This window comes from Pyxicephalus adspersus, chromosome 6, assembly GCF_032062135.1.
Source record: "Pyxicephalus adspersus chromosome 6, UCB_Pads_2.0, whole genome shotgun sequence".
NCBI lineage: Eukaryota > Metazoa > Chordata > Amphibia > Anura > Pyxicephalidae > Pyxicephalus > Pyxicephalus adspersus.
Genome location: NC_092863.1, coordinates 75,770,671 through 75,790,161, shown reverse-complemented (window position 1 = coordinate 75,790,161; position 19,491 = coordinate 75,770,671). Strand labels below are relative to the sequence as shown.

The following is a 19,491-nucleotide window of genomic DNA, read 5'->3' as shown; positions in this document are numbered from 1 at the left end:
GCATAGCATGCAAAAAAAATCAGAAACAGGAACTTTACCAGTTTAAAAATATGAACCACATTCTTTGGTAGTTTTAAAACAAAAACAAAGCTTAACTACATGAACAAAAACAAAAGCTGTAAAACCTAAAACAGTTTATATATTAAACTTGGAATATAGTTGTAGAGGAAAATAGCTGTTAAATGCAATCCAAAACTAACTCAGTGTAGTGTTGTTCTAAAAAACGGAATTGCTTCTGCCAAATCCACTTACATAGAAGCTCAGTGTTCTCCCCAGAAATTTTTTTCAGCCGGGTTGTAGGAAGCTGTAGCCGGGTGGTAAAAAAGGGTGTGTGGCAAAACACGGCAAATTTAGAGCTCCCAGTTGTTTATTCCATGGGTATCCAGTAACCTCTTATTGTTTCAGTGTTCTACCTTCTTCCAATTATTTGTTACAACTTTGTAATGCCTGCCCCGTTAGTATATCCAATTTTTCTATTCTATGTACACAGGCCATAAGTGCTGGGCACCTAGGATTGGTAACGGGCCATAAGTGCTAGGCCCCTAGGATTGGTAACAGGTTGTAAGTGCTGGGCACCTAGGATTGGTAACGGGCCATAAGTGCTAGGCCCCTAGGATTGATAACAGGTGGTAAATTCTAGGCACCTAGGATTGATAACAGGCAGTAAGTGCTAGGCCCCTAGGATTGGTAACAGGCTGTAAGTACTGGGCGTCTAGGATTGGTAACAGGCCGTAAGTGCTGGGTCCCTAGGATTGATAACAGGTCATAAATACCAGGCACCTAGGATTGGTAACAGGCAGTAAGTGCTGGGCACCTAGGATTGGTAACAGGCAGTAAGTGCTGGGCATCTAGGATTGGTAACAGGCGTTAAGTCCTGGGCACCTAGGATTGGTAACAGGCGTTAAGTGCTGGGCATCTAGGATTGGTAACAGGCGGTAAGTGCTGGGCTTTTTCAGAGCTAGAAGTTTTTTAAGCAGCAGTGGTTCCTGGCATGAGGAATGGACAAATGTAACCTTACATCTGGTGTGATTTCAGCCTAACTTCAGATGTGCTCCTGTGTCTAGATTTAGTTAAAGTGAACTTTTGTGAAAACATTTTTTTTTCCACTTGATTCCTTTACAAAATTTGCCCAGCAGGCCCATGCTGGCTCTGCTTCCATCTTTTCTCTGATGCTCACTTGTACATCCAGTGCTGCCTTGCACTGCGCATGCATGAGATTGAACACTTCTTTTACATTATAATAAATCCTCTGATGGTACATGCACACAAGGAGCAGTGCAGAGCCTTTTGGGATATGTGACACAAATATCCCAGGAGGCTGCGGATTTCCCCTTCGGTCTTTACCTAAATGGAAGTGAAGACTGAAGGGGGGAGGTCCTCTCCACAAAAGTGTTAAAACAAAAAACGCAAATTTTTCCATTACATAACAGAGAAAGTCACTCTTTAATATAATGTTAAAAATGTGGCGATGCTTTAATAGCATCATGCATGTGATATCAGATGGGAACAAGACAGCCAGTGACCCCCTCTCATCACTGCCCATATTCTATATAAAAATACTGTCTGTGAAGTTTATCCGCAGTGTGTAATGTCATCGGCAGCGCAATGTGAGTGTAAAAGCTGCATGTCATATTCTGCAGCCTAACAACTCGCGGTGTTCAAACCTTCAGATCTCCTAAACCGTTGGTTGTATTAACTTGAAATTTTTAAGGTACACGTGGAGGCATAGGAAACTGAAACTGTAGGTGCAAGTGGGGGACACTTGTGGCTAAACCTTTTTAAAATGTAATTACTATGGCATTATGAGAATATAAATCTCTACCTAGCAGAATGTGCTGCCTTGTACCTATATTTTTGGTTTATTACACCTCCCCATTCCCCAACTAAAGTTCAGAATGATAGATAAGTGGACAGGAATGTGTAACAGGGCAGGGAGGAGTGTTTTATGTTCTAATGATGCTGTAGTAATGAGATTGTAAGGGGAGAATGTGCCCGCCACTTGAACCTATATTTTCAGTTGTGTACCCCCACTCTCAGAGAAATTGGTGTACAAAGAAGAGAAGCAGACAGTAGTTTCATAGGTATAGGTTTGTGACAGTAAGGTATATATTTAGGGGCCCCACCCCAATGCTCCTTGCTATGTTAGTGGCCCCCGGGGGCCCCAATTTGCACTTTCAATTTAGGACTCCTAGTTGCACTTTTCTCTGAAACAGCAAAACCCAAAGTTCAATTTTCATAACGTTTTACATTTGTGACCCCCATATCTTGAAATTCTTTAACACTGGGGGGCTGAAATTGTAATAACTAGTATCTATGAGGGTCCCCTGTACACCCTGTAAATTACAGGTCATTGAGACATACAGTTTAGGAGATATGGAGGTTTGTACACAGAGCTGTGAGGATGCAGAATGACATGCAGACTTTATACACAGCTCTTAGCAGTGGATACATTTCACAGGCAGATTTTTTTTTAAATAGAAATCCGAGCTTGTGCTATGAGATGGGGGTGGGGCTGCCTGTGTCTCCTTCATATGAAGGCTGAACTGTGTGCTCACCTCTCATCCCAGCAGCAATCCTCTGAACAGATGACACAGAGCAGCCTCACTGAGATCCGTGCATCCGAATATGAGAGCTGCCGAGAGCTGGGCGGGGTATTCAAATCAGCCGGGCGGAGCAACTGGCTAAAAACCTCTGGGGAGAAGCTCCTAAATCTGACTTGATTTAGAGCTGAAAATAGTTTTTCACCACTGACTTGGGTGAGTGGAATTGTTGTTACTGTTCTAGCCACATCACTAATAATATCTGAATAAACAAGGATCTCTTCTTCTTCAGTCAGTTTCGATGAGCCATGATACTTTTTTTACTTCTTTTAATTCATTAAAACTCTTGCTGGATTCTCCTTATTTGGACATTTTTGGTTCTTCATCTTTCATGCATGTGCAAGTCGCTTTACTGTTGAAAGTTCCATTTTGTCCAAGTAGGAATCAAAGTCTAATTCTTCATTTGAAGAGGATGATCCTGAGTTACCAGTGCTTAAAGCTTCATCCAGTGGTGGTGTTTCAGGTAGTAATCCCTTCATGCAAATTGCTACATCATAGAGGGCCTTTTTTGCAGTATCAGTCTGGTCATCGCTTAACAAAATTCGGCTCAATGGATCAACAAAAGTAGCAGCTAACAAGATATTATTATCCAGTAAGAGATTCTCTCTTTTCTTCATTGAAGATACAATGCCAGCTATTAACCCTCCACTTTTGTTCAGCAATATATCAAGCTCTTCCATTTCAAAAATCTTCTAGAACCTCCACTTCTTCTGAAGATAGTCACTGGTGTGATGTGCCTGGGTGTCCTTTACTCCCAAGTTTCACGGTATTTTTTTAATATTTTCATCAACAAATCTAACATTATTAGCAAAATAATTGACTCTGACATGTGCATGCATGTCCCTTCAGACCTTTTCGTAGTTCGTCATTTTTACATTTGGCCTCTTAAATCTTCTTAGTTGTGTTTGGTCTTCAGTAGATTTCTGAACATTTTTTATCCCAGAAGTAGATGGAATATTTTTATTAATGTCTTTCTCATTCACAACTTTTAACACTTTAAGATGAAAACGCTGCAAGTGTCTTTTCAAATTTGATGCTTTGGTAGGTACATTTTTGTTAGACCCACTGAAACTGCTAATTTTTGCATGGCATTGTTTTTCACCATCATCTCCAAGAATACATTGGCACACGTAATGTTTCCCATCACTTGATAATGTAAAGTGCTTATAAACAGCGGACTTTATCATGTTTGTTGACAGACTTTTTGCCATTGTGAATGGGGTGCCGCTTTCACTAAAATTTAAATATAAAATATGTTATGCTAACTAGCATATTAATTGATTTAAATACAAACATACACATAGTCCTACACTATTGCAAACATATATACAACAGGGCATTATACTCACAAATAAGCTATAGCCCTGCACTAAACTTAGACATAATTTGTCCTATACAGAAAAACATGCACAAACATGTATACTATACACACACAACACAGAGCCCTACATTTTACTCAGAAACATATACACAGTATGCACTATACACAAACATTCATACATTCCTGCACCATACACACAAACATAAACATAGTCCTGCAGTTTTATCCAGAAACATGCACACAGCCTTCCAGCATAGTACACACAAGCAGCCATGCAGTTTTAAAATATACATGAACACCTACAGTTGATTTCAAAAAGCTGTTCCTCCAGGTTTTTGTAAGCTCTTTTAGCAGACAGAAGAAGTTGAGCAGACGCTGCTACCTTTATCTTTGTTTGCTGATCTTCTGCTGGAGACAGGGCAGTGGGAGGCTCCAGGGCCAAGGGGGGCCACTTAACTAAATTCCTAGTATTAGGTGGTGTGCAAAATGATGTCAAAGTTCAGCCCTGGATTGGAGCATATATGGAGAGTGCAGACAGGACACCTGAACACACATCAGACTATAGCACCCAAATACACCTTTTTCATTAGACTTGTTAAACACATTATATCTGAAACAAAATGAAAGCCCTTTGTAATGTACATAATCCAGATTACAATAGTGTGAATGTCGGGTTGTATAATAGCTCAGCTGAACTTCACACTGGTGGAAACTATGAACTGGGCTTTATTCTTACGTCAGAGAAGTAATTAATTATGACTATTGTTTGTGAAATAGAACATTTGAACTTGCTGTATTTTTTTATTATAGTTTAAATTTATCAGGAGTTGGAGTCCGCACATTTTTATCGACTTCGACTCCAGGTACCCAAAATTGTCTCCGACTCCTCGACTCTAACTCCAACTCCACACCCCCGCTCCTGGGGTTGGTTGGTAGCAATTTGTGCCTCTCAAGTCAGGTAAACTGACACCAATGATCTTTTTGGCTATCTGTAAGGCTGACATTCTTCCCACTGGCCAGCAATATAGGGGGGATTTTTTTTTCCACTGATCACCACATTATCATACTGTGAACTTTGCATGTAGAATTTATAGATTGGGTTCCATAAGACTTGAAAGCTATTTAAAGGGTTCACTCGTCGTAGCAAGATTGAGAAAGTCTAACTCAGGTTGAGAAATATATGAAGATGTAAGCATAAGCATTAATAAAACACTCAAGTTTTGAAAAAAATGTTTAGCCTCTATCCATTTAATTTTAAATATGCACTGCCTTACTTGTTTTGATATGTTTTGTCTTCTTAGCAGATCCTGCTATTAACAGTGGGGTGCAGGACATTTTTGTATAAACTTGAGGCTCAAAAGAACTGACACTTTAACCAGTAACCATTTAGGAAAATGTGTGAATGCTGTCATGGAAAAGCAGGCAAAATGTACCCTTTCATAATGGATAGCAGTGTCATTTGAACCAAAACAGGTGTGAGAAATTTGTACTTATAGATATAATTGTACAGAAAATTAAATCAGTATAAACTGTGGAATTATTTTGAAAAGGAAATTTTTCTAATAGAGTACCTTTTTATTCGGAGCTGCAGGTTCAGAAAGGATAGCCCAGATTCTGAGACTGGACAGAGCTGTGATTTGTTCTTTAGCTGCACTAATTGCATATCTCAAGGAATTTCATTTGGAAAAGATACTTTATAATCCAAAGTAAGTATAGTTTTCTTTTTTTAAAATGGTAAAATTAAATGATTGCAGCACATTGGTACGAAATCACTCCAGTGTTGATACTGTCATTATTTTGCCATTCTCCATCAGGTTGGGTGCTTTTCTTAACTGATTGCTAACACCGGTGACTGTTATGCCCAGTGCATTTGTACTTCTCAGTTACGAACACTGTTCTGAAAATGCCCGTACATGCCTCAAATTGAAATGAGAAGTCAAACGTAGAACTCTGCAGCCTTAGTTGTTCAGGTTACTGGTTCTGGTGCTCTCTGCAATATACCCAGCCTGGTTGTAGTTTTTTTTAACTTTTTAAAGCTTTAAAGAACCAGTGTTTGAAATATATTACAGGGGGGGGGGGGGGTACTAAATAAAGCTTCTCACCTACAGGCATGGTTCATGGTAGGAGAAAGCAGTATCCACACTGGTTTTATTGTGCATCTGGTGTGTTTTGTGGTATTTTGTATTTCAGCATGGTATTATAACATATGAAAAATAAATAATAAAACAATCTTGCATATTAGACAAAAATTTCTGTGGAAAAAGACGAATAAGGGAAAAGGGGCATTACGCTGTATTTACAGTAAGGCAACAATGCAGACATTTTTTGATGGTAGTTTATGAATTTTGATTAGACACATAAAGTATACACTTGTACAATGAGTCTAAAACGACATCGTAAGGTTATCTGTGTTTTTCTAGAGATAGTCATACCTATTCACTTTTTTTCTATTAAAGCCAGTTTGTTCCAATGTCCAATTCATCAGAGTGCATGAATATCAATGGGACAACGCTGAGAAATCTGGAAATCCTAAACAATCAAGTAAGTATTTGATCACTTCTCTTCATTTGCTTCCTTTTATCTGTTGCATAGCAACCAAAGTGGGAATTGCGCTTATTGTGTTCTTTGTAGAGCAATTGCAGCAATCTGATAGGGATATTTGCTTATTTCCTTAAAATTTAACCTCTACCACAGTATTATTTAGTAAATCATTTCCTGCTTTTTTAGTTAGTTGGTGAATTTAAATAAAAACAAAAATTGTTATTATAGAAGTAGTTCACTATAAAGTCATTCCACCAAGATGTTTAAAAACATACATAAAACAAATGTATATGGAATAACACCAGTCTTTTTCTGCTGGTTGTGAATATCAAGAGTGCTTCAGAAAGACTTAATGTCTGGATTGAAGTATCCTTATTTTTCTAATAAACTTTCTAAACTTTCCAAATTACAGCTTGAATCAAGAGGATGTAGATTTGATATAAATGTACTTTTTTGCTAGGCAACTGATACATCCATGTCAGTATTGAGTTCAAGGCTACCTATGACAGCTCTTGGTTATGTTCATTAATAAAACCCTGTATGTGTGAGGTTTTGGTATTCTTCTCTGCCTTTAATCTGCATCCTTCTTGCAGTCTCTTAGTTAGCTGGTGTGATGAATGTAAGGTGTGAATGTCACTCTTTATTTCTAAAAAAAAATGAAAATGTTACTAACTGAATCCTTACTGGTAGCAACCAATCTAAAATGGGGTCTGTTGATGTTTGAGTTTTACTTCCATAATGCTTGGTACAGTTTAGATTGATAATCCGCAATTGTTTTATGGTCTTTATAAATAAAATAATTACTTAATTATTTTTAGCATCAAAAATATTTTGTTCCTGAAATTAAAGTTGACATCTCAGCTCAAATGTTTAAACTACTGTAAACCGTGCTAAAAACTTGGTAACGTATAGTTTCCAATGGTTTCAACTGACCAGAGTATGGCCATGAATGTTTCCTTTATATTTATTTAAATTTATATTTATTTTATAAGCCAACATTAACCTGCCGCATAGAGTTTAACCATTTTTATCATAGTTATTATTCTATATTAGGACATGTGGCCATTTAGGACAGGTTGTTGAGTACATTACTATGATAGGCAGTCACCTGCAGAAACTGTAAAAATTAGTCCAAAATGCCATTGTGTTAGCCTTTTTATTGCTTCTGTGAGGTTGAAGTTGTGTAAATGTGCATGTCAGTATCTACCCTGGATTTTGGAGGATTAAACTTTAGATGCCATAAAGGGGTACATACTGGAATCCAATCGTGTAACAACTATGATCAATATTAAAAATTCTATTTTATAGTTATTTAAGCTTACAGCCCCCTGGCAGGTGACGCAGGATTACCTGGGGCACAAAGTCTAATTGTCTCCCGGTCTTCACCAGAGCACCCAGCAAGGGATGACTGACCGGTGACCCTAGTGGGCACCAGACTACTTTGCTGTGGAGAGAACACAGCCCCCAAGCTCTTCTCACCAGGGACGCAAGCGGAACAGAGGTCCCCGGTGTAGGAATAGCCAAGATCAGGTACTGAATAAGATGACAACCAGAGGCAAGGTCTAGGCAGACTGAGGTCAAGGCAGGCGGCAGGCAAACATAGTTCAGGTTCAAGCACAGGTCAGGGCAAGCGGTAGACAATCATAGTAAAGGTTTATACACAGCACAGGGCAGGCAAGCGTTGTTCAAGTTTAAATACAGGTCAGGGCAGGCGGGAGACAATAAAAGTCAGGCACTGGTCAGGAATCCAAAAAGACACCATATGGCGCAGCATAACTGAACTAGACTCGGGGTAGCAAGACTGAGGATCCAGCAATCAGAGAGGTATAAATAAAACTTGAAGCCAATAGCAGGGCAAGGTTAGAACCAGGAACTACTCTGATCATTTGCTGCTGCACATACTCTGAAATCCGCTTCAGCCTTGCACAGCCTCAGAGTGGGTGCGGGGAATAGAAAAAAAAGCCACATTTTTGCACAGCTAAAGAGAGGCTGATAATGCTGCAAGCTGCTTGACATCAGATGATCTGCGAGTACAATGGTGACAAAAGCATTGCATATAGTCCTTCCTCTTCACAAGTGCAGTACATTGATTATGCTTTATTGTACCTTTTTATATCTGCAAGTATACTGCTCTGTCAATAAACCATCAGTGAAAGTAGGTGGCTTATCACTTCTTGATTTTCAGATACTTCCTACAGGAAAAAAACCTGTATGAGTTGTAAATAGGGATAAGTGAGAATGCCTCTGATATTCTCGCAAAAATTTCGTCGAACTTCCGATGGGTCCGCGAAATGTTGTCAAACCGATTTCGTGAACCCATCTGAAAATCAAGGAAATCATACCAGGATGATTCCCACGGCTGCATTCATAAATCCTCCTGTCAGTTTGAGCACCGCGGCTGTGCTCATCAATGAATGCAGCCATGGGAATCATCATAGGATGATTCCCACAGCTGCATCCATATATGATGGCGCACGCGGTAGCACAGCCGCGGTACTCCTGTGTTCTTGGATAGAGAATCTCTGCGGTACTCTGTGTTCTTGGATAGAGAGGGCTCCAAGAGCAATCGGGATCCCCTGATTGCTCTTGCAGGTCCCAAAAAATTTGATCTCGAAGGCCGAATTTACATAGGCCGTTCTCGCTTATGTGTTCGGTAAGTGAGAACGGCCTGATTCGCAGCAAGATAGAATTTTAAAATCTCGCTCACTCATCCCTAGTTGTGAATATATGACATTGTAAAAATTGAAATGTTATGCTACAATATCTTTACTTGGATGTTTTCTTCTATTTATCAGACTGACCAGAAGACAAAGGGTAGCTTGATATGGGTGTTGGACCATACCAAAACTGCATTTGGCAGACGGAAGCTCAGGCAGTGGGTGGTTCAACCACTTGTAAATTCAAGGTATATTTTAAAAATGAAGTAAATTTCTGTCTAGTTCAAACATTTAGATGAATGAGTGAGAGGTTTCTAATACTATTTGGGAGAAAGTACAGTGGAAAAAAAATCACCTCCCCTTAGCTCCTTAGCAGCACCAACATCCTCACCCAGTCTTTGCTGATCCTCTAAATTCTGCATTAATTTGTTCACCATGAACATTATTTATGCTGTATCTCCCATGCCGGCATCAAAAGGTGTTTTTCATTGATTGGCTCAGTGACCCATAAATTCTGTCACCTTGGATGCATCATTTTCCTCTTTGTTCAGGATGCAGATAAGTAGATAAGAGGTGAAAATAGGTCAGTTCATGTCTGATGACGTCTTCCTTCCGAGGATTATTGAATAGACACCAGACTTGCAGATTAATACAACTCAAGAGAACCATATGTGATCATGATTATAGAGGGATTAACGTTTACAGTGAGGACTGTACTTATTATTGTAGTGTTTATTATTTTAATATCAATTGCACAAAACTTTTCATATGTATTGTTCTTCATCATTTTCAGTCCGTTCCAAAAAGTTGAATTGATGGTAAACAAATGATCTGTTTTATATTCTTTTTTGCAAAAGTGATGTTCAAGCCCAAAGGTAAACTCTAGGAAGTTATGTTAGACACAGTTTGATTTGCCTAATACATCATTAAAATGAATTTTTAATTACATATTTAAGTACCTATAGTTGACCTGGACTTGGCCTCCTACATTCTACATATAGCAGAGTTAGATAAAATAGCACCACAAAGAGACAGTCAATTCATCCGCTGAGAAGAAGCATGCTGGTAGAAGAAAACAGTGACAGGAGATACAGGGCTAATATGTTTCTCCATTGTCAGGTAACAGACCTGGGGTGGGCCCAGGTTGACCTGGGTTTTAGAGGAAGTAAATTGATTGATGATGAGCGGTGGTCATCAGACTGACATTTAGTGGCAGACAAAAATACTTAATCCTGGTATTGAAGCTGGATATGGCATCAAAATGCATTATTGTGTATATGCTTATTTTGTTTTTGGCTGGAGTTCTGTTTTAAAGAATGCCCTTACACAGTGAGCCATCAAAACTGTCATATTCCTTCTATTCTGCTAATGCTAGTTCCTTGTATGTCATGTTTACCCTCTTGTTTCAGTACTTTATGTTCCACACCAAGCACAAAAACAGAGATGTCTGAGTTTCTAGACATTCACTTGTTTAAGGTCAGGGATTCTTAATGAACTCACTTGGTCAATGTACTGACCAGACATCTAGCAGAATCAGAAGGATTGACAATTAGAAGTCTCCAAATGTGTCTCAGGAAAGGTTTGTCTTAACTTTTCATTAAAAGGAATCCTCGTTATAGTGGTAAAAAGATATACTTGGAAGTGCTGGACAATGAAACTTCAGAGTAAAAATGTTCAGGTTGCATTAATTGTAAGAAGTTAAATACAGAAAGCTGTGTTCAGTCTCCTAGATCAGACTGTAGAAAAAAGGGAGGCCATGTGGGAAAACAGAGAAATGGCCGGTGCAAAGTAGAAAATGATCGGTCAACAAATTGTTAAGCAAAGGAAAGTACAGTGATGTACTGATGTTAAAGGGAAGGTGAAATCACTTTATTGTTTTTGATTTGACTTTAAGAAATAAGATTTCTGCTGAAGCACTTATAACAAAAGCTGTTAATGAGACACAGTCAACTTGGTGTCATCCTGTTGATCTCCACTTCTCCAAAATGAGCCAATTGGCCTTGAAAAATGATTTACACAGGTTTGTAGTCTTAAGACTACAACCAAAGCACAGTAGCTTAGAGGTTTATCTCTATGCAGATGCTGCAGTGGCTTTAAAATCTATATAGAAGTCAAGTTCCATACCTCCTCCACAGTACTGTTTTTGTTTAGAAATGGACCATCTAGTTGCACGCTAAGTGCAATAGTCAGCAACACACTCCATTCCACCTATCCTTGAAATTTAATATATAAGTAGCCAAAGAAAAAACTCCTCTGTTCACTTCTTTTTTTCAATAAATACCTAAATCTCTAGGGGTTGACATTTTAGATCCCAAAAAGTAAATCTAACCATATATTTTTAGTCTTATGGTGTTATCCTTCTCTATGTCTGAACTTTGTGCTACACAGGTGCACCAAGAGTGATGCCAGGATTGGGTTGGTAAATAATCTCAAGTAATAGTTTGTAAAACAAAAGAAAAAAGGTAAAAGGAGAAGTCAGTTGATTTCGGTAGAGAGAGGATAATGCAAATGCTGCACTAATATTTTAAAAAAGCCGTATTGATTACTTACTTTCTGTCCACCATTGTGCTTTTCCAAGACATAAACACCCTGATATTGGCTCACAAAGCAACTGATGCTGGTATCACTTGTAAAACTTGGGATTTTTAATGTTAGGTTTCTGAATTATTACAAACATATACGAGAGGATAGACATGCCCTGTCCACTGTTGTCAGAAGCTGTGTACAGATTACATTTCATGAGACTTTGGGTGCTGTAGATGACCAAAAAAAGCAGTGTGTTGTAACTCTGTATGTTGTTTGCTTTAGTTTACAAATTAATGTGAGGACATTAAGGGGATTATAATAAATAAATAATAATAGTAAATACAGAGCCGTTATCTTTTGTCTCATCATCATTTTAGCATTAGTGTCAATAATGAGTTTCCTACTATGTGTTGAATATTAATATTGGGAATTATGTCAGCCTGGTTAAAGTTTGTTGACCTAAATTTCTAACGATTTTTTTTTCTTTCTGTTTTTTTTTTTTTTTTGCAGTGAAATCAACATGAGGCTTGATGCTGTGTCAGAAATTCTATTATCAGACAGCAGTGTTTTTACCCAGGTCCATGGTTATTTCCATAAGTTGCCAGATCTGGATAGAGGAATGAGTAGTATTTATCACAAAAAGGTATGTGTTGTTGTAGATCACTTATCCTACAGTAGAGGTCTTGTAGTGGAAATTGGAATGGTGGTAAAGTGATTTATCGTGTTATTTTAATGGAGAGAACATGGGCAGTTCTTTGGGGACTTGAAAAAGAAATGTGTTTAGTTGTAGTTTTGTTTAATCAGTTTAGACATTCTTGAGATTTTTTAATACTGAAATACGAATTATAGTTTAGGGTTTTTCAGGCCTTAAAGCTAAGGTTTAACAATCTAATATTTCATCTTTCACAATTCCTCTTCTTTCTCAACAACATACCATTCATATTGTTAAAGAACAACTCCAGCCACCAAAAAAAGTACTAAAATAAAAATAAAAAAATACCTCCACTGGGTATAGTGTACAGTTTGCTGTGAATAAACTATGTATGTTTCTTTATATGTACAGTGATTGGGACATCAGTGGATGTCTCTTTTAATTTTTGTATTTTTAGAAAACATTTTTTGTTTTTTTTTTGTTTTATGTAAAACCTTTTATTACTGCCTCATTCAGACCACCCTAGGTAACACAATAATTTATTTAATGAAAGGGGTGGGCTGTCAGGCTTGGATAGAATGGATGGATAGATAATGCATCCATGAGGCAGACAGTAAGACAGGGCCTGCTGCAGCTTCTAATGCACATTGTGAGAACTAGTGTGCAGTGAATCAGTGAAAGCAATTTCAGTGGAAGGAAGGAGCCTTTGCAATTGTGCCAAGACAAAGGGAAAGATTTTAAGGCTGAACTCCAGCTATGAGCTCTTCTGGGTCCCCTTATGGTATATATATCCTGGTATGTTATATCTATCCTGAAACAATTGTACTCCTAATAATGTGTGGCTTTTCTTAAAGTTTGTGCACAATTGACCATTATTTTTGTCTGACCCTAATTATCTAAAATAACATTTAAGGAATCCTATTGGCTTATCCTAACTTGTAAAGTGACCACAGATTGAACACGTCCAATCCAGCACCATCTATCTTTGGCTATGTCAACAGAACTCCAGAAATACTGACCGCAGGGTTTGCTGGTTGATTATTGCCATCCTCCATCACACACATCTTCCTGGTGGCTGCCAAATCCATTGATCTCACTGGCCAATAGAAAGGGAATAGGAAGACGTTATGGACACAGAACCATCCTACAAATGTTTCCATATGTATGTGTATTATAATAATGTAATAATATCCATGGATATAGCTATATAGAATATATATAGAAAACACAAGAAACCAAGTCTATGTCTAAAACATACCAGACCCTTTTCACTTTAAGACCACAGTTCAGTTAAAGTGTTTATCGCAGAATAAATCTCAGACACAGTTGTAGCTAAGAGAGTTGAAGTGTGAAGCTCTTAATGGAAGTGAAGTGAACAGTGCATGGTTGCTGCACAGCGACTCCACTGACAGTGAAGAATTCAGCACAGTCAGAATGAATCCATACTCCATCAGTTTCCTCACACCTAAAGAAACCAGATATGAATCTTTTTTCCTGTCCTTATATCCACTATGAGTTATACTACTTCATGTTTCTTATTGAAAGTCTGTAGGCAGAAAAAGATAGTACCTCAAAATGGGAACACATGTTTGCCTGAATTTAATAATGGCTGATATATTCTGGGCATAAAAACATTACTAGCAGACTTCTTATATCAGTTAATGATAATTAATGCTTAGGGGTGTCAACATTTCTATCAGTGTGTATGTATGCATTTCTGACCCTTGGGATTTACGAATTTAATAAGATAATGCAAAGTGTAACTCTATGCAACCAATTAAAAATATTTTTCTCTGATTGGTCTACAGTAAATGTGGTTACTATAGGTTGTGGCACAATATTTTGATGCAGATATATTAGAGTTCAGTTTTGAGGTCTTTGCAGAAGTCCTAATGCAAGTGGATTTTTTTATGAACTCCAGAAGCTTATATAAAGAACAAAACTGTTTAATACAACAAAAATGTACAATAAAATATACCCATAACTGAGACAATGCTGTCCATACAGAAAATTTGGCAGCAAAATATTCATAAAGGCCAAAAAAGGAGAACGGGAAATTGTCCTTAATATGTATCCAACGTAAGATTATCTGGATGTCTGAAAATGGTTTCCATTCATAATAAAGGGGAGAATAAAGAAAATAGGAAGACGATAATCAATTATAAGCAAAATTAAGTTGAAGATTGGGGAACGGGGGTACAGGAAGAAAACAGAAAGGACGAGGGATAAGTAAGGTTTGGGGATAAGGGGCCTCTCCCTTTACAGGCCACAACAACCCAGAACTCCACTGTGGGTTTTCAGTATTAAATATTGTAAAGAAGTAGTCACTGGACTGACGAAACTGAAGCCGATGGAACCACGTGCTTGTGGTGGTGGATTTCTGTGTGCCCTGCCCCACAGTGATTATCAAATCCGCAATAGCCATGAAGCCATGAACATCTCAGATACATGAAGCAAAGACATTCAAGATCAGGGAGTTTATTAATAATAGCAACCACATTCAACCAGATGGATGGCAATGCAGGATAGTACTGTGCCCTTGTTAATGCAGTAATTATATGATACAATTACAGTACTAAAATATAATTCATTAAAAAAATTGTATTTTGATTTGTCAGCTTACAAAAAAACATAAGCAGGAAATTTAATAAAATTTTGCAAATGAAACAATATATCTCCTTTAAAATACATTTTTTTCTCTAGGCAAATCAATCACAGTGTTAACAATGCATACATCCAGTCACAAAAAGTCAGGCTTTGACGTTTTTTTACCTTAATTGCATAATAAAAATATGAAAAAAAAAGTCATAACATAGCAAAGAAATCGATTGGCGTGTGACCTATGAACAATAAATATCAAAGTTGCTTGTAAAATGTTCAAAAAAAGGAGGTGATATACAAGGTTACCTTTTATGGTAATACTTTTTTTACTAGACCAAAAATCAAATAGTAAGTATTTTTCATTTTAACAATCACTGCAATAACAAATTAAATCAGAGAAATCAAGAATTAAAGGGGCTAATAACAAATACAAGGGGTAGGGGGATAACAAACTAGAAGCAAATCAGCTTGGGGTGTCACTCCCATTTGTCCATTGGTAAGTTCCATAATGTTCCGTTTGAAAGAGTGTCCAACAAGATCATGAAGCAGTCCTAAGTAGGACTAAATGAAACCCCGGGGATACTCGCCTGTTTCAGCTACCTCTTGGGTATTGTTTTTGGGGCATCTTGATTGGCCAGGCCGGCATGATGCAGGAGTTTATTTATTCTGGAGGAAGCCTGGCTGTGCCAGGTATCCTGACAACCAATACATTTTGACTGATCAGTGGGGGTCAAGCAGGTAAGAATACTTAATACAGAACCGACATCACATTCAGCTTTCTGTAATAAAGCCCTGCCTAATACCAAAATTTGTTGTGGAAAGATTTTTTTTTTTTACTTTAAATGGTTATTTTTAAAGTTTTTTTGTTAATAATTACAAATAAATTATATATTTTTTATTGTAAAAAATGATTACATATAAATGTATTACATTATTTAAATTTGCATAAAGATATCTGCACACATTTGATTTACACTTAGAATTAATGTATCTGCTGCTGCTCCTGTTTTGTGTTTGCCTTTATTATATGCTTGGTTTTTCAGATAATGCTTACATCATTTGTAATTTCTGGTAGTACTGCAATGCAGTGGAACATTTTTTGTGCAATAATTCCCCTACGGAATATTTTAGAATCATACTAAATGTAATTGCAAATAATGACAATTTAATTGTTTGCATAGCATATTAAATTTTTATAAGCACAATTTGACAGCACTAAAACAGTCCTATCCAAGCAATTAAATAAAAGGTTTGATATGATGATGGAAGGCACAAATAATTGTCTCATTCTTATAGTTTTTTTGCAATATTCCTTATAGTTAAATGTAGCGTTTCCTAATTAGGGTTCCTCCAGAGGTTGTTTGGTGTTCCTTGAGCTATGATCAGTTTTTGACTCTCAGGTCAGCTGACTTATTCCCACAGGCCAGTACATAAAGGTACTGTTAGCGGTGGGTATAGTAATTAAAGAAGGGGTTCCCTGATGAACTGAAAGATTTATTCGAAGGATTCCCCCAGGTTAAAACGTTGAGAAAAGCTGGTTGATACGCAAGTACAATATATGTTAAAAATATATTTTGTTGTTAGTGTTGATATTTGGCAACCTTTAAAACCCATGCAAAATTTCCCTGTTGGGGAAAGAAAACCCTTTGGTATTTGTGAGTATTAGGGTGTGGTGCAATGTTAACAATTCTCTCAGAGTATCCATTTAAAACAACAGAATTATTGTTAGAATTGAGCTGCCACATGCATTTCCACAATGCACTTCTTCACAACAATGTGTTTTAACCCTTAAAAGCAAGTTTGCTGCCAGTACCTTGTACATAGTAACACATTACCATGTCAGAAAAAAAAATAAAGCTACCGTATTTTGCGGACCATAAGACGCACCGGACCATAAGACGCACCAGTTTTTAGAGAAGAGAAAAGAAGAAAAAAAAAGATTCTGAAACAAATAGTGTCCTAAAATATTTTATGTGCAATAAAAACCAACATCACAGTCATAAACACATGTAATNAACCCTGTAAAGTAAACAGCAGCATTTAGAACCATTATTAACAAATAAAGTCAGCAAAAGACAAAATTACTGCCATTGATTGTCCCCTTCTGATCACTATATGCAATGATTGTCCCTATCTGATCACTCTATGCAATGACTGTCCCCTTCTGATCACTTTATGCCATTGACTGTCCCCTTCTGATCACTATATGCAATGATTGTCCCTATCTGATCACTCTATGCAATGACTGTCCCCTTCTGATCACTCTATGCCATTGATTGTCCCCTTCTGATCACTTACCAGTAATTAAGTGTAGGGATCTCCGTTAAGGCAGGGATCTCTGTTAGGCAGGGATCAGCAGCTTGCTTCCTGGTGCAGAATGCCGGCTTGTTACTTTCAGTTTCACTCTGCACTGCAGCCAGGAGCAGACACGTGCTGCACAGCCAGCATCAAGGAGACACGCACAGGAGAGAAACACGGTAAGAAACTTTTTTTTTTAACAGCATATGTGTAGGCTATATTTGGACCATAAGACGCAGGGACTTTTTTCCCCCACTTCTGGGGAAAAAAAAGTGCGTCTTATGGACCAAAAAATACGGTATATCATTGTGTGTGTGTTTTGTTATTTATGTGCACTGGCAGCCTATTCAAAATAAATAAGCTTTTTTTAATGCAATGCATGTTAAAGTACTCATTAACTGATGGGGATAGAGCAAGTCAACGGGTCATAAGGGATATAGGGAACAAGGAAGAATGCAAAGCTGAAAATACTGACATTAAATCGGTCCCTGGTGTGTACCATTACAGCTGTATTTAGTTGAAAGCATTCTGTATTGCTTAAAAGCCTATAATAGAGTGTAAAAATCTACATTTTGCTGCTCTGTTTTGCTGCTGAATGGTTTGTTAAAACAAGGAGTGATACGAATGGTTTTCAGATCTCAATAAACACAAAAGAAATTGTCCTCTTTTTAGTAGTCTATCTAGTCATTTTGTACCTGTGTGGTATTCAGGTAATACTGTATGCATTTTTCTTGCAGTGTTGTTTATAGACTTTCTTTCTGTTATTTTATCTTATATCTCAGTTTACATTTATGATGTTATGATGCTTTTTTTATGCAGTATTTGATTTGCTCCTGCAAAATATTGATTGCAAGATGGGCAAGAGGGGGGTCTCACGCATAGTTTAAAAATGATGGTTTACATATGTTTTATAGACGTTGGTCTAGTGGAAGTGCAGAATTTTAAATTTTTCGGTAAAGAGCCGCTAAAATCTATAAATACACTATATGGCCAAAAGTCTGTGGGCACCCAACTATTATATTTCTATGAGGGTGTTGGATAACCTATTCCAAAGCCATGGGCAATAATGTGGAGTTGGTCTCCTCTTTGCAGCTGTAATGGTCCCTACTCTTTATTTTTTAAATGTATCCACAAGGTTTTGAAGGTTATCTTTGGAAAGTTTTGCAGTCATCACTGCTTGCAGTGTTCCAGTTCATCTCAAAAGGTGTTTAGAAGGATTAAGGCATTAACTTTGTGCAGGTCATTCAAGTTCCTTCTAGCCAAACTCATTGAACTATGTCTCTCACATGAATCTGGCTTTGTGCACAGTAAAAGTTTGAGGCAGAAAAGGAACTTGTATACTGTAAGTGTGATGCTCTGGTGTCCACAGATGTTTGGTCACATACACCCATACATTTGGCCAGTGTACAACCAATTAGAGTACAACAGGAAAAGAGAGCAGCCAGACCCCCTTGAACTTGGCATCAGAAAAGCTAAGATAGGGCATGAAAAATATTTTTTTTGTTTGCTTTATTGTAGTCTGTGTAAAGATATATTTATTTTTTTCCAACGTGAAATGAACAGTTCATGTAAGGAAATGCAAACATGTTGCAACTGATGAAATATTCTACAGTTAGATCCAAAAATATTTGGACAGAGACAACATTTTTCTAATTTTGTTTCTGTACATTACCACAATTAATTTTAAATGAAACAACTCAGATGCAGTTCAACTGCAGACTTTTAATTCAGCTTTAATTCAGTGGGTTGAACAAAAAGGTTGCATAAAAATGTGAGGAACTAAAGACTTTTTTTACACAATCACTTCATTTCAGGGGCTCAAATATATTTGGTCAATACAATTGATTTAAAGGCTATTTCATGGGCGGGTGTGGGCAATTCCTTTGTTTTGTCATTATCAATTAGGCAGATAAAAGTCCTGGAGTTGATTTGAGGAGGGGGCGGGGTGCGCTTGTATGTGGAAGATTTTGCTGTGAACGGATAACATGCGTTCAAAGAAGCTTTTCATGCAGGTGAAACAAGCCATCCTTAAGCTGCAAAAACAGAAAAAACCCATATGAGAAATTGCTACAATATTAGGAGTGGCAAAATCTACAGTTTTGTACATCAATGAGAAAGAAACAAAGCACTGGTGAACTCAGCAACGCCAAAAGTCCTGGACGTCCAGAGAAGACAGTTGTGGGTGATCGCAGAATAATTTCCACGGTGAAGAGAAACCCCTAACAACAGCCAACCAAGTGAACAACACTCTCCAGGAAGTAGGCGTATTGATATCCAAGTCTACCATAAAGAGAA

At 37.5% G+C, this 19,491-nt stretch overlaps 1 protein-coding gene across 1 annotated transcript in view; it reads left to right on the top strand.

Annotated features, from left to right (window-relative positions):
- Positions 1–19,491, top strand: part of MSH3 (mutS homolog 3) — a 99,413-nt gene that overhangs the window by 34,134 nt on the left and 45,788 nt on the right. The window contains exons 10-13 of the mRNA XM_072416211.1: positions 5,513–5,627; positions 6,378–6,462; positions 9,258–9,367; positions 12,156–12,288. Coding sequence (XP_072272312.1) covers positions 5,513–5,627; positions 6,378–6,462; positions 9,258–9,367; positions 12,156–12,288 — 443 coding nt within the window. The remainder of the gene's footprint in view (positions 1–5,512; positions 5,628–6,377; positions 6,463–9,257; positions 9,368–12,155; positions 12,289–19,491) is intronic.